The following is a 16365-nucleotide window of genomic DNA, read 5'->3' on the forward strand; positions in this document are numbered from 1 at the left end:
TTCAAATTGTGAGGACTGCCTCCCTACCAGAAATCTTAAATAATGTTTCTTCACAACAAAGAGTTTCACCGAAAAGTGTAATACTCTATTGAATAGAGAACTCGTCAAGGGGAGAACATTAATATCGTTAATCCTGTTAAAGAGGAATGATACTGGAAAAGCCTGGAAAATGCTTGTTGCCAATGCATAAACTCATCCCTTAGGATTAAGTTAAAGCCTAAATTGACCTGAGGAACACTAATTTTTTGAGAAAATTGGCTAGAAAGTTACCGTGCTTTTCAAAGGGTAATGGCTGTCTTCTTACTCGAAATCCGATTTAATTTCAAAACCAAGAGTTTCCCCAATAAGTGGCATACACCGTTGGACGGATCTCGACGAGAGGAATCGGAATATGCCAAGAAAATATGTTCGAGCACTGTAAATTTTGGAGAAAATTGGCAAAATTTGAATTTTTATTGTAGGAAGGTCATTTTTTACTATTGCAAATTGTTGAACAAATTGTTTATCGATCAATTGTTTATGGCATCCAAAAATTTAAATAATTTTCAATTGTTTCCCAGTATCATTCCACTTTAATTTTGGATTGTAGCCATTAAATGTTAAAACTTTCAACTTTTGCCTCGTATTATTCCACTTTTTTAAATTTACGCGGTGGTAATTTGTTTTGCTGTCCAAAAATTAAGCAGAGCAGGACAAAACTTTCGAGTAAATTATAAAAAAAACATGGTGCATTGTGACTAATTGCGAGAGTAAAAAAAATATGAAATTGAATTTTGAACTGCCTAAACCACCTACAAAATTTCACAGCTGAACATGAACAATTTTTTGAGCTTCTCCAATCATTACAAATTTGCACCCCCGATCGGAATCAGAATGTGGCGGGAGAATGTTGAATAATTTAATATTTTTAGTTTAAAGAAGAATAATAATCATTTTAATTCTTTAATGTCCAATGCCGGTCGGTAGCTAAATAATCAAATAAAACTATTTAAATGAGTTAAAAATACATGGCAAAACAAAAAAACGTGGTGCTCTTAAAAAAATCGACAATGCCTTTTTAAGAAAAAAAAAATAATTAAAACAAATAATTTTTTTTCTTCTTTTACAAATTTCTAGATATCCTTTTTAGACTTAAATTTAAATAAAAAGAAAAAATTATAAATCGAGCACTCAGTCTCTCGTTTCATTTGTGTTCTGGTTTACTCTGCACATTAAGCTTTGGATTATTTGATAGGGAGTCTGTTGACACGCTTAACGCAAATCTCCACTTTGAATTACGACTATTTGAATAAAATGTTTTCCCTTGCACCAATGACTAATGGTTGACAAACACGCAATCTCTTTTGAAATAATATATCTTTTAGAAAAAAAATGAAAGAGTCTTAACGATGACGTGTGTGCACCGCATTGCCTGGAATTTAACACAATTTGTAGAAAAGCAGTGTTTGAGCGGAGAAAAGGCAGGATGCTTGTTCCCCTGGAGGTGTTAATTGTGCCTGATGTGGTCGCGAGCGCTCTCACAAACCTGGTCTATTTAGCCGTTGCTAATTGAGCCACGTTCCGCGTCCAGACACCCTTCAAGCTGGAATTTTTTCGCCATAAACAAGGTGTACAAAAATGACAAGTAGTACAGTGTCGCTTTCAAAATAACAAGAGAGAAAGAAAAAATGCGGCTAATCAGCAGCAAAAACAATTGTGTGGAAAGAAGTGGAGACACGTTTTGAGAAAATTTCCGCGTGCCTGAAAACAAAGCGAGTGTCGAGGCGGCGGCGGCGTCGCCGGCGAGAGGGTGTTTGCTCAAGAGTTTAGAGATGCCACGGCGATGCGTCGTGTCGTTCGTTGGTCTCGCCTGCGATAAAGGTGTTTGGTTTGAGTCGAGCCATAAAGAGAGCAACTCCATGACAGTGTGTTCCGAACTCTACTGTCGACGGATAGCTCTCTTGAAGGCACTGACTGAACTCTTCTTTTGCTGCTGCTGCTGTTGCTGCTATCGCACGCGTTTATTGCACCCAGGCATGCAGGCCTCCGACGGCGTCGCCGTAATTATCGCCCGCCGCCCATTAGCGCACCACCAGCAATTGGTAAACACACGAGCCAGCCAGCGAGCGAGAGAGCGGGTTGTTAGGCCCTGGGTGCGAATCAAGCCTGGCTCGGCGGCGGCGGACACCTGGAAATGTTAACAACGTGTCACAATCACGTGGAAGCGCCCGAGGAAGTGCGATAACAGGAAAACGGCGATTTCAACACACGGGGTTGCTTAAACGAAGTTTTCGGAGAGTTGGAAAGGGGGTGCACCGTGCACGGCACTGAACAAATATTTGAAATAAAGTAAATTAGTGACGGAAAATTAGATTGAATGATTTTTTTACATTTAAGGAGTTAAATATAAGATGTCCAAATGTAAGCAGAGAAGCACATATTTTTTTTGGAAATTTCTGGAGAAATTAAGAAAAAAAATTCACCAAGAAAGCTTAGTTTGATTTGAACTGAAAAATTAAAATCAAAAGCAAGAAACGAAAGGCTAATTCCGATCCTGCAAAAACAAACAGGAAACGACTCTATTGATAAAAGCGAATTTAGCAAAATCGTCATATTAGTGTCGACGCTTTCTTATCTTAATCGCGCTCCTCCCATCACATTCTCGGAACAGAGACGATTGGAAAGCCAAATAATAGAAAAACAGCTAATAAATATTAGAGTGCACGAGCACACAAACAACTCAATTATCTGCTTGGAAAGCTGAAAAGTGGCGCTTACATAATTTAAAATTTATAGCAAACACGCGCCTATACACGAGCACGGGTGCAGAGAGGTCGTAAAACCGACTGAAACTCGATTATGTTATGCAAAAGCACGCGTCTCGAATTGAAAATGGAAAATATTGGATGTCATACCTAGAGTGGTGGGTGTGCTGTCGCACGGTGTCGCCGGTGCTGCAGCTCGAGGAATGCCCTGCGCCTCACCTGGCGCGCCTTTTATACTGCGGGCGTGACGTTCGGCTTGTCTTATCAGTCCCCTGGGCGCCTCCTCGCAGCCGGGAGTCTCAGCGGGACCGCACTCGCCTCCACGCCTGGACGCGAAATCGCCTGCACGCCCCCCGAACATCACTTGACAGGGCTGCAAGGGGACATTTCCTTTTTTCGCCATATCTAGATAAATATGCGCGTCCAATCGTAAGCTTCAAAAGCGCAAAAGGCGGCTGGATTTTTACTTGTTTTTCGAGCAGGACTAAATTTGTATTTGATGGTATTATTGTTGTGTTATTCTTGCCGAAGTCATACAATTAAGATCAAAATATAAAAATTAGAGCAAGAAAATAGAGCTTAAATCAATTTTATGCAATGTTTGAATTTTTAACTTTAGGAGATTTTTAAAATTTTATATTTTTCTGAAGGTGTAGGCGGCTGCTGTGCAATTTTGAGAAAAAATCGTTTTTTGCCGAGTTTGACAGTTTTTTATGATGTTCATGATTCGCCTGCTCAATTTATGGTTCCGTGCCGATTAATAGATTAAAAATTAGTCGATCGATTATATTTCACAGCCCCACATATTTGATCTCCTTGTTGACGTCAAACTATTCATCTTGAAATTTTTCTGATCAAAATAAAGTAGGTAATCAAATAAAAAATATTTGTGAGCTCATGCTAATAAAACAATGCTTAATCATGTGACTTCGGCTTCAATGACGATAAATTTGAGGAAGATAGAATTCAATAACAAAAAAGTTTGTGGGTGTCTTTTGATTTCTAAGTTATTTTTATGTGTTTCGGAGTCTCATATTATCCAAAATTTCCATTTTGATCATTGATGCACTTAAAAATAGAAAACAAACCGTGTGTTGTCAAACGAATTCCAATGAAACTATTAACTAGTCTCTATGATCACCTCAAAATTTAAAAACAAAAAGTCTATATGGAAAAATATCCAAACTCAGGATAGCTATTCCTTGCTTGATTGAGGATGGCCCGCATTTTGGCGTGAGTATGCGTGGGAATGCCGCCGATAGAGCCGACTTTACTGCTGATAACCACAATTTCTGGTCGCGATTATTCGGAAAGCGTTATCAGCGGCCGCTGCAGCAGTTAGCCCTAGCTGGACACCTGGACACCTTTTTGTTTATGCCTCTTTCTCCACGCAAAATTGCTTTTCGGTTCCAACTGAACGGTTTACACACGTGTGTCTTGTCAGTCGTCAGCGGGGGTTGCACACTCGAAAATCTGAGGTCTGAGCTTCTTTTTTTTGATAAAAATTTGGTAAAAGGAAAATATCCCGTGGAGGACGCCGTCGCATTTTGGCCTGCCGCTGGGCACACGTGCTTCAAAAATCACTTTTCTGGATGGACATGTTAAAAGCAAACTGATATATATCTCACTCACCAGGAAAATGTGTGCAACAGAAAAATTCTGGTTACAAAATAATAAAAAAAACAAGTAAATAATAAATTGGAAATAAAGTCAATATTACTAAACCCGGAAAATCCTTGTTGTTATACGCATAAATCCTTAGAATTCAGCTGAAGCCAAAATTGACCTAGGTAACGCTGAAAAATATTTTAGTAGAGCGTCTACAAAGTTTGACTGTCTCGCCCTACTTGAAATCTTACTTTAACTCACGACAAAGTGTCATACGCCGTTGGATAGAACTCGACGAGAGAAATCGAACCTGCCAAGAAATTATGGTCAAGCGCTGTAAATTTGGGAGATTATGATTATTTTGACAAAATTTGAATTTTAACTGTGCGTCAACCTCGTGTGCTTCTGCCTCCATTGGCATCCATCAACAAGAGTATAATCATAACATTATTTCCTTTTCTCTCTCCATTCTCTCCAACTAACACAATTTTGAATTTTGTAATAAACCCTACCTTTCGTGTAAGGGGGAAATACCTTTAGGACCAGAAATTTAAAACCAAGATCGAAAATAATTTCCACTCTAAAAAAATTCCATTTACAAAGTTTGATTTTTAGCTGATTTAGACTGCGTTTACAGACAGGGTTCGCCAATTTTGCAATGATAAAAAATGCACCACTGTTTTTAGCGCTTAAAACCAGCTGGAAAAAACCACCAGTTTTGGGGTTTTCCGCATTTTTCCAAATTTAGCCCCGAAAAGGTGAAATTTTGGAAAATTTCGATTAGTGTGTTAAAATTTTTAATCTTTTGGTGAAACCAGTAGCTTTTATACTGATTTTCTAATAATTCCTTGTTTGGTTATCCATCATGAGAATTTTTGATCTTCAATAAAAGTGCATGTGTTTCGAAAATATGCGCAAAATTGCAGAAAAACCCGCAACAAGTTTGTTTGAAACGCAGTGGATTTCCCAGAAAAAATGCGTTTTTTTGCTAACTAAGTTTACAGACGCCTTTGAATGGTAAAAAGTCTTAAAATAGCAAAATTCATGCACTTTTATTGCTCCATTGACAATGGAAGCCCAAAAGCAATATTATTTTGTTCAATCACATTAAAAAATCGTCAAAAACTGATTTCAACTACTGATAAATTCAGGGTCAACAAGAAAAACACGCAGTTTATGAAATATAAAAATTTGTTTATTGAAGTATGTGTATGGTGAATGTGGCAGTAACAACAACAAAAACAGCTCTTAAAATGAACCAAGCAACTCGCCAAATTATCACCGCAGCGTTAATCACTCTAGAGTCGGAAACAAATCGCCTTACGATTAGCATTCTGGTAAACAATGGTGAAACCACAGAGAGACAGGACTAGTCTGATCAGGATACAATCGATAATAATGATGCATATTCACGTGATATATCATTAATCAACAGAGGCGTAGAATATATGTATAATAAATGTAAAAATAAACTACGGAAAGTGTGAATATGGCCCAACACGGTGTGGCTAGGTATTATTTATCTTTTATTTCATTTTCCTCCCTCGCAAACAGTCAGTGACGGCGTTTTGAGCGCCAAACGGCCACAGCTGCGTGCACCACCAGCGGCCACAGCACGATCACCATCGCTGTCCGCGGCGAAACATCACTCAGCGGCCAAATTCCAGCCAAAGACGGCTTTTCCTGCAGGGATTAAAAAATAAAATCATTAAAAACCGGCAATATTATATTAGAATATTTTTGGTAGAGAAAAAATTCAGATTTTAACGATGAAAAGTGAACGATAAAAGAGAATTTACCCAGGGAATTTTAAGAAATACGGATAATTGTTTTAAAAAAAGTAGGAATATCAAATGGTCATTATGCCTAGCAGAAGTCACCTTTTCCCCCACTATCACCTGTGTTCGACTCGACCCCTTTGGGGGAAAAATTGGCTGCTGCAGCCTGTTGTGAAACATGTCAAAATTCGCATCTAATATTTAGTTCGTTTGTTTGATGCAAGAGCAGAGTGGTAGAAAACTTGCAAGAATTTAATTTTAAGAATGCTGCTTTTTTGTGTTTAAAATTTATAGTTAATGATAAATGACTAACAATTTTCAATTGAATTCAGCATTTTTATAGGGTAGTGAAGCAAAATTCAAAAGATGGTAGAGCAACATAACTATATTCAGTCACTGAAATATTAATTTTTTGCTTGATTATAATTAATTAAATGTGTACCTAAAAATTCTTGCGTAAACTAGAACGCAAAGAAAAAATTAAAAAAGCAAAAACAGTGTGGCAATTTGAATTAGAACTTAAAAAATCGCACCTACATTAATTTCAACTCATTGTTTTGAAACAAAAGAAGCGTGTGAAAATTTTTACCCTATTTTGCTGGCTGCTCTTTTCTTCGAGCCTGAGAAGCCTGGTATTGATTGCGTTGAGGTCTCGCTGAAGCTGCCTCGTCGTGTCCCGCAACTGCTCGGCCACTTGCTCATCCAGCCCTTTTTGGCTCATTGCCGTAATCCGGGACGCGAGCTCCGCGGCATCCCCAGCCGGCTTTATGGCATGACCATTTTCTACAAAATTCCACAGACTGTTAATTTATTATCCAATTTTATAAAATGAAATAGCGTACTTTTGGCAGTGACTGGTTTGTTTTGTACAAAGTTCTCCACGTCTTCCTGCCTCAACTGTAATTAAAATATAATTTATTTATTTATTTAAAATAATTTATGATATTAAATCGATGAGAAATTTGAACAGTTGAATAATTATTATCACCTCGACCAGAGAGTCTTTGAAATCTTCATATTCGTCTTCGTCGTCCTCATCCTCTTTGTCCATGGCTTGGCTCAGCGACTGTTTAGATGGCAGCGAGTGCACCGGGCTGGAGGCGCGGCTGCTGACTCTCTCAATGATGTCTCCGACGGCCAGCTGCAGGTCCTCTTGCGGCACCGCCTCGTAGAATGAGCCCAACGAGCCCAGGAACTCGGCCACATTCTCGTTGTACGACATTGTCTCCACGATCTAATCAAAATTCGTTAAAAATCAATTAAAATAAATTAAAAATTACGCAATAAAAGGATTTCAACAGTTAGTTAATGAAATGAAACTGAAAATTTTGATGATAAAAGCTTTAAATTTGCATAAATTTTGCAAAGTGTCGAAAACCATTCAAAAATGATATATACAAGTCATTTTTTTCGTCTATGGGAGTTAAAGATTGCCACTTAACAACCGTGACTGCTACTATTAAAATCAATATATTTTTGTGCAAAATTTCACTGGTTACATTTTTGCTCTAAACTTATAAAAATTCGAACGGGAAAATCACCCTGAAAAGTGAAAAAACTTAATTTTCTAAAATAAGGTTGCGAAAGGCGACATTGACCTTTTTGTAAACTGAAAAGTGGTTTGGGATCAAAATATAGGTTGGTAGATACAAATTTAAATATCATATCTTGATTCTAGAGTCCATCTTTAATTCTCATATTTTGATTTTGTGAAAAAACGGGATACTCCCCACTTTTACAGGCCTCTACCTTGAAATATTCCCACCTCTTAGCAAGTAATTTAAGTAAAATTAAATATCGGTCTAAAATTTTATCAAAAACATTTGCGTCATAATTCACCTGAAACAATTCTCTTAAAAATTAAAATATTTGTTAAACCAACCAATTCTAATATCGTTCTTGAAATATATGATAATTCTATTTTTGGGTTTAAATGTGTCCAGAGAAGAGCAAAATTCCCAAGTCAATCAAACGATCAGTCGTGTACCGAAGAAACAATGCTATCAGACCGATAAGCATTTTCGGTTCTAGATTCAAGATTAAATATCGCTAGAATCAAACTTGAATAGATTTGTACCATTTACCAATTTAAGCTTTGTGTTTCCTAAATCCACAATGCATCAGCAATTAGACCGATAAAAATAACTAGTTTAAAAAAATTGCAGGCGCGAAAAGTTCAATTAGCGAGCGTGTCATGAAAGAGTCATTACAAACAATTAGGAAATGCGGCGAGGTCAGTGTAGCAGAGTGTGCGAAAAAATTCAGCCAAATCACGGTGGTTGCCGACACACGGCGGGCGGACCGAATGGAAAATATCAAAGCGTGTTTGTTGCAAAAGTGTCGAATCAGCAGAGTGAAACCGTCAGAGTGTCAATTGGCCCAAGGAGGAGGAGGAGGAGGAGGAGAGCAAACAATGGAGCCCGACCTTCTTGAGTTCCTCTACGTAGCTCTCCATGGCCTGCTGCTTGGGCATGTTGGCCAGCTTCTTCCATGCTTCCCATTTCTTGCGACGCACCACCTCCCAGAAGGCCGGCTGCGACTCCGTGCAAGGGCCTTCCGTCGCCTGCTTGAAGAACGCGTAGAACCGCAGCTGCAACTCGTACGACGGCTGGTACGAGCCTGGAACAATTACATCAATTAAACAGCTGGTTTAAAAACTTAATTACATTAAATTCGAAAGTTAAACAATTTATTTAATTAACAAAATTGGCAGTGCCGGTTAAAAAACACGGGCTAACAAGGCTAATTAATTTATTATTTCGTATTATGATGGACTAAAATCCAGATTTTGCCGGAATTTTCTCAGAAATTTTCGTTGTTTTTTATTTGCCTGATTCCACTTTTTATTCTCGTAACGACAAGCACGTGCGGATTTTGTGAGGAAAATTCTTGTTTTAATCGATGTATAAAACGTTTTTAAGTAGGTGGACAGGGAAAATTGCGGAGCTGATTTACTCTGAAATATTTAAATCACTTAGGTATATTTTCTTATACTAAGATTTGAAAAATTACAAATGCCAATAATATTTTTATAGCAATTGGGTAGAAGATCTATGCAGGGGTTAATTTAGTTAAGCACCAGTTTTTTCAACATTTTTTACCGTTTATTAACAAAAGACTTTTTACCAATATTAAGCGCAAAATATGCTAGAAATTAATTTTCCGTTTTTTTAACAAAAAATCCTAACTATGTGATACGTGGAAAAAATGCTGCACATATTTTAAAAATGCCCTTTCCTACTCTCAATTTCGCATGAATTTTCCGTCTACCCTTAGCTTTCCTTATTTTAGTGGGGGTAAAAACTATTAAAAATCAGTGCAAATAATATGGGAAAATAAACTGGTAAATAAAGACTCGTGTATTGCATTTGCCAAAAACTCGCCGATCTTTTTTAAATCCCCTGCAACCGGTTTTTAACCTCTGGTTATTACCGTTTAATTCTGATTTTTACCAATTTCTTGAGCAAAAGAAGCAAGAAATAAGAAACAATATAATCTTTTTCTAACCAAAATCGAAAATTATCCTCTGTTTTGTAGAATTTTATTTTAAAAATAGCTATATGAGCCCTACCTTGCCATAATTTTCTACTTACCCTAACCACAAGTTGAGGTCATACGCAAGCTACTAATAAATTATTTAAAATAAAAGTGCAAAGTATTGGTAAAAGTTGTCGAAAACCAACAATAAAACGAAAAAAATTATAACACCCACTGCAATTAAAAAAAACTTGCGGATAATTTTTTGCAACCCTAGAGATGTAAATTTAAATTAATGTAGATTGCTTCACATCAATGTTCAGAATAAAAATAGCTTTGCTACATTGATCTTGAAAAATAATATTCGTCCTCTGCGCTGTCATTGTTGCTTGATAGATAACCTTGGTGGGCGCATCGTCTGCATTATTTGGCAAACAATATTTTTGCGGGCTCATCGCAGCGTCTACTTCTTACTTCCTCTACTGCCCAGACTTCTAATTTTGTTGCAAATTTATCCTTTGGTAATATCATTTAAAGGGAAAAAATAGATTAAGCATGAAGCGTTCCTCTCAATTTTCCAATAAAAGTTTATAGCGACTGGCTTTTCCTCGGCTGCACCGATTTTTCTGAGAATAACGACCTAGAAACCCAGAGACAGGCATGACTGGTCGCGCTGCATTGCATTGGGCTCCAACAATAATTGTTGAATAATGAGCCGTGACTCGGCAAGTGCAGCGCCGGGAGCGGGGGGCACGGAGAAAGTGCCCGGGGTCAGCGGGGCCCTTTGCCTGTGGCTCGCACTTCGGACCCGCCGAGTGATAAGCCCTTGCCGATAAGCACGGCCTATCTCGCGTCCAGGGGCGTCGGGCCCGCGACGGGGGGCCTCGGAACCCCTTGTCCCAACAAACTCACCGTTCTTGGGCAGGCTGCGGATCACGTTGACGGCCGCGCGGAACTTCTCTTCGGTGCTCATGGCCGCCGAATCAGAAAAGCCGCCGATTCGTGTCGTCCGTCGGCCCAGCGGCTGCAGCAGCTGATCTTGTCGCTCGCTCGCCTGCCTGCCTGCAGATCTTTGCTACTGGCCCGGCCTGTCGTTCAAAACAAATCACAAATCTGGCATCTGGCCCCTCTACAAGCAAAGCAAGAAACGGTTTTCTTAAGCAGAATCAAATAAACTGGTTTCACCGCAAATTGTTCTGAAAAACTGTCAGTTAAACTGGGAGAACTTCAATTAAACCGGTTTTGTTTATTAGAAAACCGGATAACATCACCGGTTTTACTGGATTTACCGTTAACTAAAACCGGTGCTACCGGCAGAATCGCACCTTTAATAAAGGCACCGCCCATCTCCCCCGTAACGACGCAGAGAGTAAGACTAATTCAGCCGCCATTGTTGGACTGTGAAGCTTAACTATCACTCACAGGACCAATCATGGCGTCTCTTCCAGTCCTGGCCCTTCTATAAGGGTCACGTGACTGACTGAATTACGTGGAAATCGCAGGCGGCGGGGAGAGATCGCACCAGGCTGCTATGCAACGCGGCATGCACTCTGCGAAAAATGTGCAACTGGGAATATATTTTTGCTGTGCAACGCTGCTGCTTTTTGCAGTCGAGCAGACACCTTCACTTTTGCAGAAAGAAAGCATGATGTGCAATCAATGACACTACGCGACTACTTACTTACACTGAGTCCTAAAAGAAAAGTTGATGCATGAAAATGCGTCACAAACCGAGACGACACTTCAATGTGCATTTTATCGATATATTTTTTAACCTCAATTTGGGCACTGTTTTGCTATCACTGATTCCAGTCACGCTTGAAGATTTGATTTAAACTTTTTTAATGCTTTAAGAGCACTTAAACGATTTTTTGGAGGTTTAAGGTAAGAACAAAAAATGAGAAAAAAGAATGCCAGAAATTCCAAATCAACTTAAAGCGTTTATGTGATACGTATTTATATGATAATTGAATATATCGTCCATAAATTGCCTTAATTTTGTTTCAACTATCTGAAATTTATTTTGGGGATTTTTGTCTCATCTTTTAGTAACAGTTTTTAGGAATTTATTATCATGATAATTAGAATCCCATTTTGCCATCCGAGAGTATGTTGAACTCATCTTGAAAAATTCAATCGGCACTAACAGTTATAGACGGACGGGCAACGACTTTACAAATTAATAGTCGGGAGTGTCAGACCATGACACGAGCAGCGTATGCAACGCGCTTTTCTCGCGTGTCGAGCGGATTGCATAACAAGTAGTGGCACAAGAAATGAAGCCCCGTGCTTCAAGCACAATCACACCGCACACGTTTTGTAAGTGCCTAAGCCCTAAGCTTTTATTAGATTCTCTCAATATAATCCTATGACATCAATTATATTTTTAAACAGAGTAAATTCTTTCGATTTTAAAAGTGGATTCGTACTGCAAAATTATAAAAAAATATTTTTTTCCTTCTGTGATAATTGGGAAAGAGAAAAAAATTCCCTGTTTGCAAGCAAATCGGCTCCAAAATTTGCATGCTATTCAAATAGTGAGCACTGTTTCCTCATCGAAAATCAGGATTGATTTCGCCTGAAGGGAAATTAAACTCATAATTCCTACAATGTTGGACAGATTGCGACGAGAAGAATTGAAATAAAGCGAAAAAATCATTCAAACCGTACAATTTTTCGTTAAATTTGCAAATTCTGAAATTTGACTTTAATTTTTGCACATTGTAGAGATCATAGAGATTATAGTTGTTCCAACCATAACAATGAGATGAAATGCTAATTTTCTCAAGAATTCAAATTAAAGGCCCCTAGACAGTGGAATTGCTTTGCCGTGTTTTCTAAAAACAAATTAAAGTGGAATGATACTGGGCAACAAATGAAAATTATTTAAATTGTTGGATGCCTTAAACAATTGACCGGTAAACAATTTGTTCAACAATTTTCAATAATAAAAAATGACCTTCCTACAATAAAAATTCAAATTTTGCCAATTTTCTCCAAAATTTACAGTGCTTGAACATATTTTCTTGGCATATTCCGATTCCTCTCGTCGAGATCTATCCAACGGTGTATGCCACTTATTAGGGATACTCTTGGTTTTGAAATTAAATCGGATTTCAAGTAAGGAGACAGCCATTACCATTTGAAAAGCATGGTAACTTTCCAGCCAATTTTCTCAAAAAATTACTGCGCTTCTTAGGTCAATTTAGGCTTTAACTGAATACTGAATCCTAAGGGATGAGTTTATGCATTGGCAACAAGCATTTTCCAGGCTTTTCCAGTATCATTCCTCTTTAAAACAATTTAGTTTAAAAAATGATTATGTAATAGCGATTAATTTTGGCCCTGAGAGAATTTTTTAACAAGAAAGTCAAGCATGCAGTTTTAAAATGAAACAAAATCTTCAACCAGATTAGTTTGACGGAGAATGAAAATTTATTAAGCGATGAAACTAAAAATAGAGTGCAAAAAATCGAATAATTGCCTGTAGTTCTGCTGGCGTTTTGGCTTTTTTATTCCGTCAATTAATTATTTTTAACTCCTCTTTTAGACGGAACCTTTTTCTTTTGGTAGAATGATAAAATTAGCAATTCGGCTGGAGTCGTTGGCCTTTAATTAAATGCTTGGGCGCTCATTTATTTTCATTCCTTCTGACTAAACGAGAAAAGTGCAGCTAGACACCTTTTTTAATGTGTATGTGCATTAGCTCTTTTGGCTGCGCACAGGAAATCACACTTCTCTTCCATGCTTATCGCACAATGAACCTGCATTAAATTTGCTTTCGCCGCAACTCTTACGATTTTCGTTTTGTTTCTTTTTTCGTGGGAATAGCGCTCCATCTGCGCCGGCAACTTCCTCTCCTCTTACTTCTACAAAACCGCAAAATGCAAATTTCAATTCAATTTCCTTGAAACAAATCACTTTGCTCTGCGCGTCTGAATCTTTTTACAATTAATTGTTTTTTTAACACTCCATAGAGCTCGAGACTAAGCCCGAAAAAAAGTTTAAAAGAAGTGGAAGTTTTCTCTTTTTGGTGCATGCAGTTACGAGTTTATGGATGTTTATGTCCTGTGATTGTGCACTTTAAAAAAAATTGTCAGAACGCCACAGTAAATCACGGCCAAAGGGTTTCGAATGAGTGATTTACACCTTTTATACGATGCTCCTCTTGGTTCAGGGATGATTTACGAGGTTATTTTGTGGTAATATAGCTTGTAAGCTTTTTGTGAGTGCTTGTCGTGAATTATCTTTTGTTGTCGCTGTCCCCCTCGACGTCCGCTGTGCTTTGAAAAGTAACAAGAGTGAATAATGCATCGACACGGGTCTCTAAAGAATTCCACGCGGTTTAACTTTGAACCTTGAGTCTCTCCTTTTCTACCTGGACCTTTTAAGAGTTTAAATGGCCCCCAATGGCACTGTATATACTGTAACAGCTTTGATTCAAATAAACTGAATTATTTATTATTTTAAAATGATGTTAAAATTCAAATTTTATTGAATAATGGATACAATAAAATATTTGATTTGGGAATTTTTTATCTTCTAATTTTCGTATTTTTTAAATTAATAAATTCCCTTTAACCCTGCGAGTTCAAAGCCCAATTCTACAAAGAAAAAGATACATCTCCGGTGTTTCCACTTTTGTGAGTTAGGCGTCGGGGATAGGCTCCGCTCCACTGTCACTAAGCCATCCACTGCCAAATCTGTTCCTGCAGCCGCTTACCTTCCGCCCAACGCCCCTCGTGGTGGTTTCCCCAAAAATATGCAGCATCCCTTCCGTCATATCCCCTGAACTTAAATCTGCTCGGTCTTTTCTCGAATCATTTCAAATAAGCTAATTTACGCAGTGGGGATTTGGGAATTGAAGAAATACTGACCCTTATTTCACTCGTGACATCCTGGGAAGTAGATGGACCTCCGACCGAGAGAGAAAGGCAACCCCCATACTCTCACTCGCGTAAGATGTCCGCACAAAATGACACGACTGACTGTCCGCAAAGTTGCCCGGAAAACTCAGATTCCGAGACCTCGTGGTCACCCCTATTTATGCCTTAAGTCCTCCACGCCCCATTTTCATCATTTTGTCCCCATACAAATTATCTTCCCCCCACGGTACATGATTTCTGTCGTTGACCCGAGAATTCCAACGCTATGAGTTAATTCAAAGCATTCATCGCTCGGCAAAACTAAACAAATGTCGGCATTATTCGAAAATTCATAATTTCACTGAACCTGTAAAACGCGCCACGCCGAGACTTTTTACTCGGCGCTGCCGCTCACAACACAGACCCCCTCATTGTATTAGCTTTTGCTCGACACATTATTTTTTCGTGGCTCACTGCCTTACATTTCATAAACATTTCCCTCCAATCTAATCTAATCGGGTGCTCACGAATAATTCCCGCCAAAACTTTCCTCGCAATAGCAATAATGATCGTAAGTTATTTATTAATGTGAACATTTGGATTGCGACATTACTAATATTCATTGATTGTATGGAATCATGAAATAGGGCTTTGGACTGAAGCCAAACCTAGAAGATGAACAAATACGTTTGCTTAAGCTTCGAGGAAAATGTCCAGGTTTTCAATTTATCAAGGAAAATATAAAATATCTGATATGCCATCAACAGATCCTATTTAACATCTTATCAGCCAGGATTTGCAATTTTGTTCGTCCGTTTTTTCTGGAAATACCGGCAGTAAAAGGTAAAGTTTATTTCGAAAATATAGGAAATGTTTGGAACTGGCACCGAAATATTTTGGAGCATTCAACAAGTGCAAATTGAAAGAATGCTGCTATTGAAGATTAAAGTTCGTTTTAATATGGCTAGCAAAATTAAAATTTTTGGATATAAAAAGCTACAAGCTTAAAAATATCGAAAATTTACAAACACAAATTGAAGGGTTGGTAAAAATTTGCAAAGCAAATTATATGAATACAAATGTAAAAATCATAATATCTGATTTGATAACAAAATAGCATTATTTATCTTTTTGTGGTTGGTGCAACAGAGAAAATATCAGTAAAAAAGTATCACTCGATTAAAAACTCTAAATCAGTTACTCATAACTATTTTATTAAGTTGTTTTAGCATCTTAGAAGAGTGCAGGAAATACCATTTGTATGTTTATTTATTACAGCAAAATGCTAAATTGTTTTCCAGATTTTGCTATCTTATAAAAAAAATTTGGAGCCCTGTTTTTAACCATAAAAAAAACTGCTGATTCTGCTGCAATTTCACGAAAGTGGTTTTCCCCAGAGATCTGTGGAAAAAGAAGCAATAATTGACATTTTGCGTCTTTTGACCAAATCTTCTATATATGCAACCAAAATCTTTTTTGCAGAAATAATGGATGAGATGCGTCGTTTATTTTTTACTTTAGAATATTAATTTTACACTCTCATATTGTGACAGGATCAAATTGATTTTCCCCGATGAATTACTGCTTTCTACGATAGGCAGCATTGAAAATGGATGTCCTCCGCTAACAAGCAAATAAATTTAAATTTAGTTCCACTCTCCAACTCCTTTTGCACGGTGCGTGCGTGTACATACTTAAAAACAAATCAAACTGAATGTTTTGGCGCGTCGAGAAGGGATACGTGTCAGCAATTTGTGCCAGCACAAGCAGAAAGTTATTTCCTTTCGATTTTTGGCGCTCTTCCAGTTTCGCGTCGCGTGCCTAATGAGTTATACTCGGCCACGTCGGTCCAATTGCAACTGTTTTTTTTCTTCTCTTCTCGTCGCGTGTGCG

General features: G+C 38.0%; 1 protein-coding gene and 1 long non-coding RNA gene across 2 annotated transcripts; both read right to left on the reverse strand.

Moving 5' to 3' along the window:
* Positions 1 to 1961: 1961 nt before the first annotated feature.
* LOC135944170 (uncharacterized) lies at positions 1962 to 2938 on the reverse strand. Its single transcript, XR_010575282.1, has 2 exons — positions 2895 to 2938; positions 1962 to 2167 (listed from the first exon to the last, which is right to left on the reverse strand). It is a non-coding gene; the product is annotated as an uncharacterized LOC135944170 (long non-coding RNA).
* Positions 2939 to 5525: 2587 nt separating this feature from the next.
* LOC135943184 (acyl-CoA-binding domain-containing protein 4) lies at positions 5526 to 10760 on the reverse strand. The gene is made up of 6 exons (XM_065489631.1): positions 10520 to 10760; positions 8556 to 8749; positions 7119 to 7364; positions 6973 to 7027; positions 6720 to 6913; positions 5526 to 6035 (listed from the first exon to the last, which is right to left on the reverse strand). Exons 1-6 carry the CDS (start codon positions 10578 to 10580, stop codon positions 5907 to 5909), a joined length of 879 nt encoding a protein of 292 aa, XP_065345703.1. The 5' UTR covers positions 10581 to 10760; the 3' UTR covers positions 5526 to 5906.
* Positions 10761 to 16365: the final 5605 nt, after the last annotated feature.

This window comes from Cloeon dipterum, chromosome 4 (genome assembly GCF_949628265.1).
Source record: "Cloeon dipterum chromosome 4, ieCloDipt1.1, whole genome shotgun sequence".
NCBI lineage: Eukaryota > Metazoa > Arthropoda > Insecta > Ephemeroptera > Baetidae > Cloeon > Cloeon dipterum.

Bases quoted from the DNA above. Each gene is read 5' to 3' on its own strand.
- LOC135943184 (XM_065489631.1), bottom strand. From the start codon at position 10,580: ATGAGCACCGAAGAGAAGTTCCGCGCGGCCGTCAACGTGATCCGCAGC. The intron at 7,365-8,555 runs GTCGGGCTCCAT...AATTTTGATTAG, and splicing joins ACGTAGAGGAACTCAAGAAG to ATCGTGGAGACAATGTCGTA. The intron at 7,028-7,118 runs GTGATAATAATT...TTTTAATTACAG, and splicing joins TCAAAGACTCTCTGGTCGAG to TTGAGGCAGGAAGACGTGGA.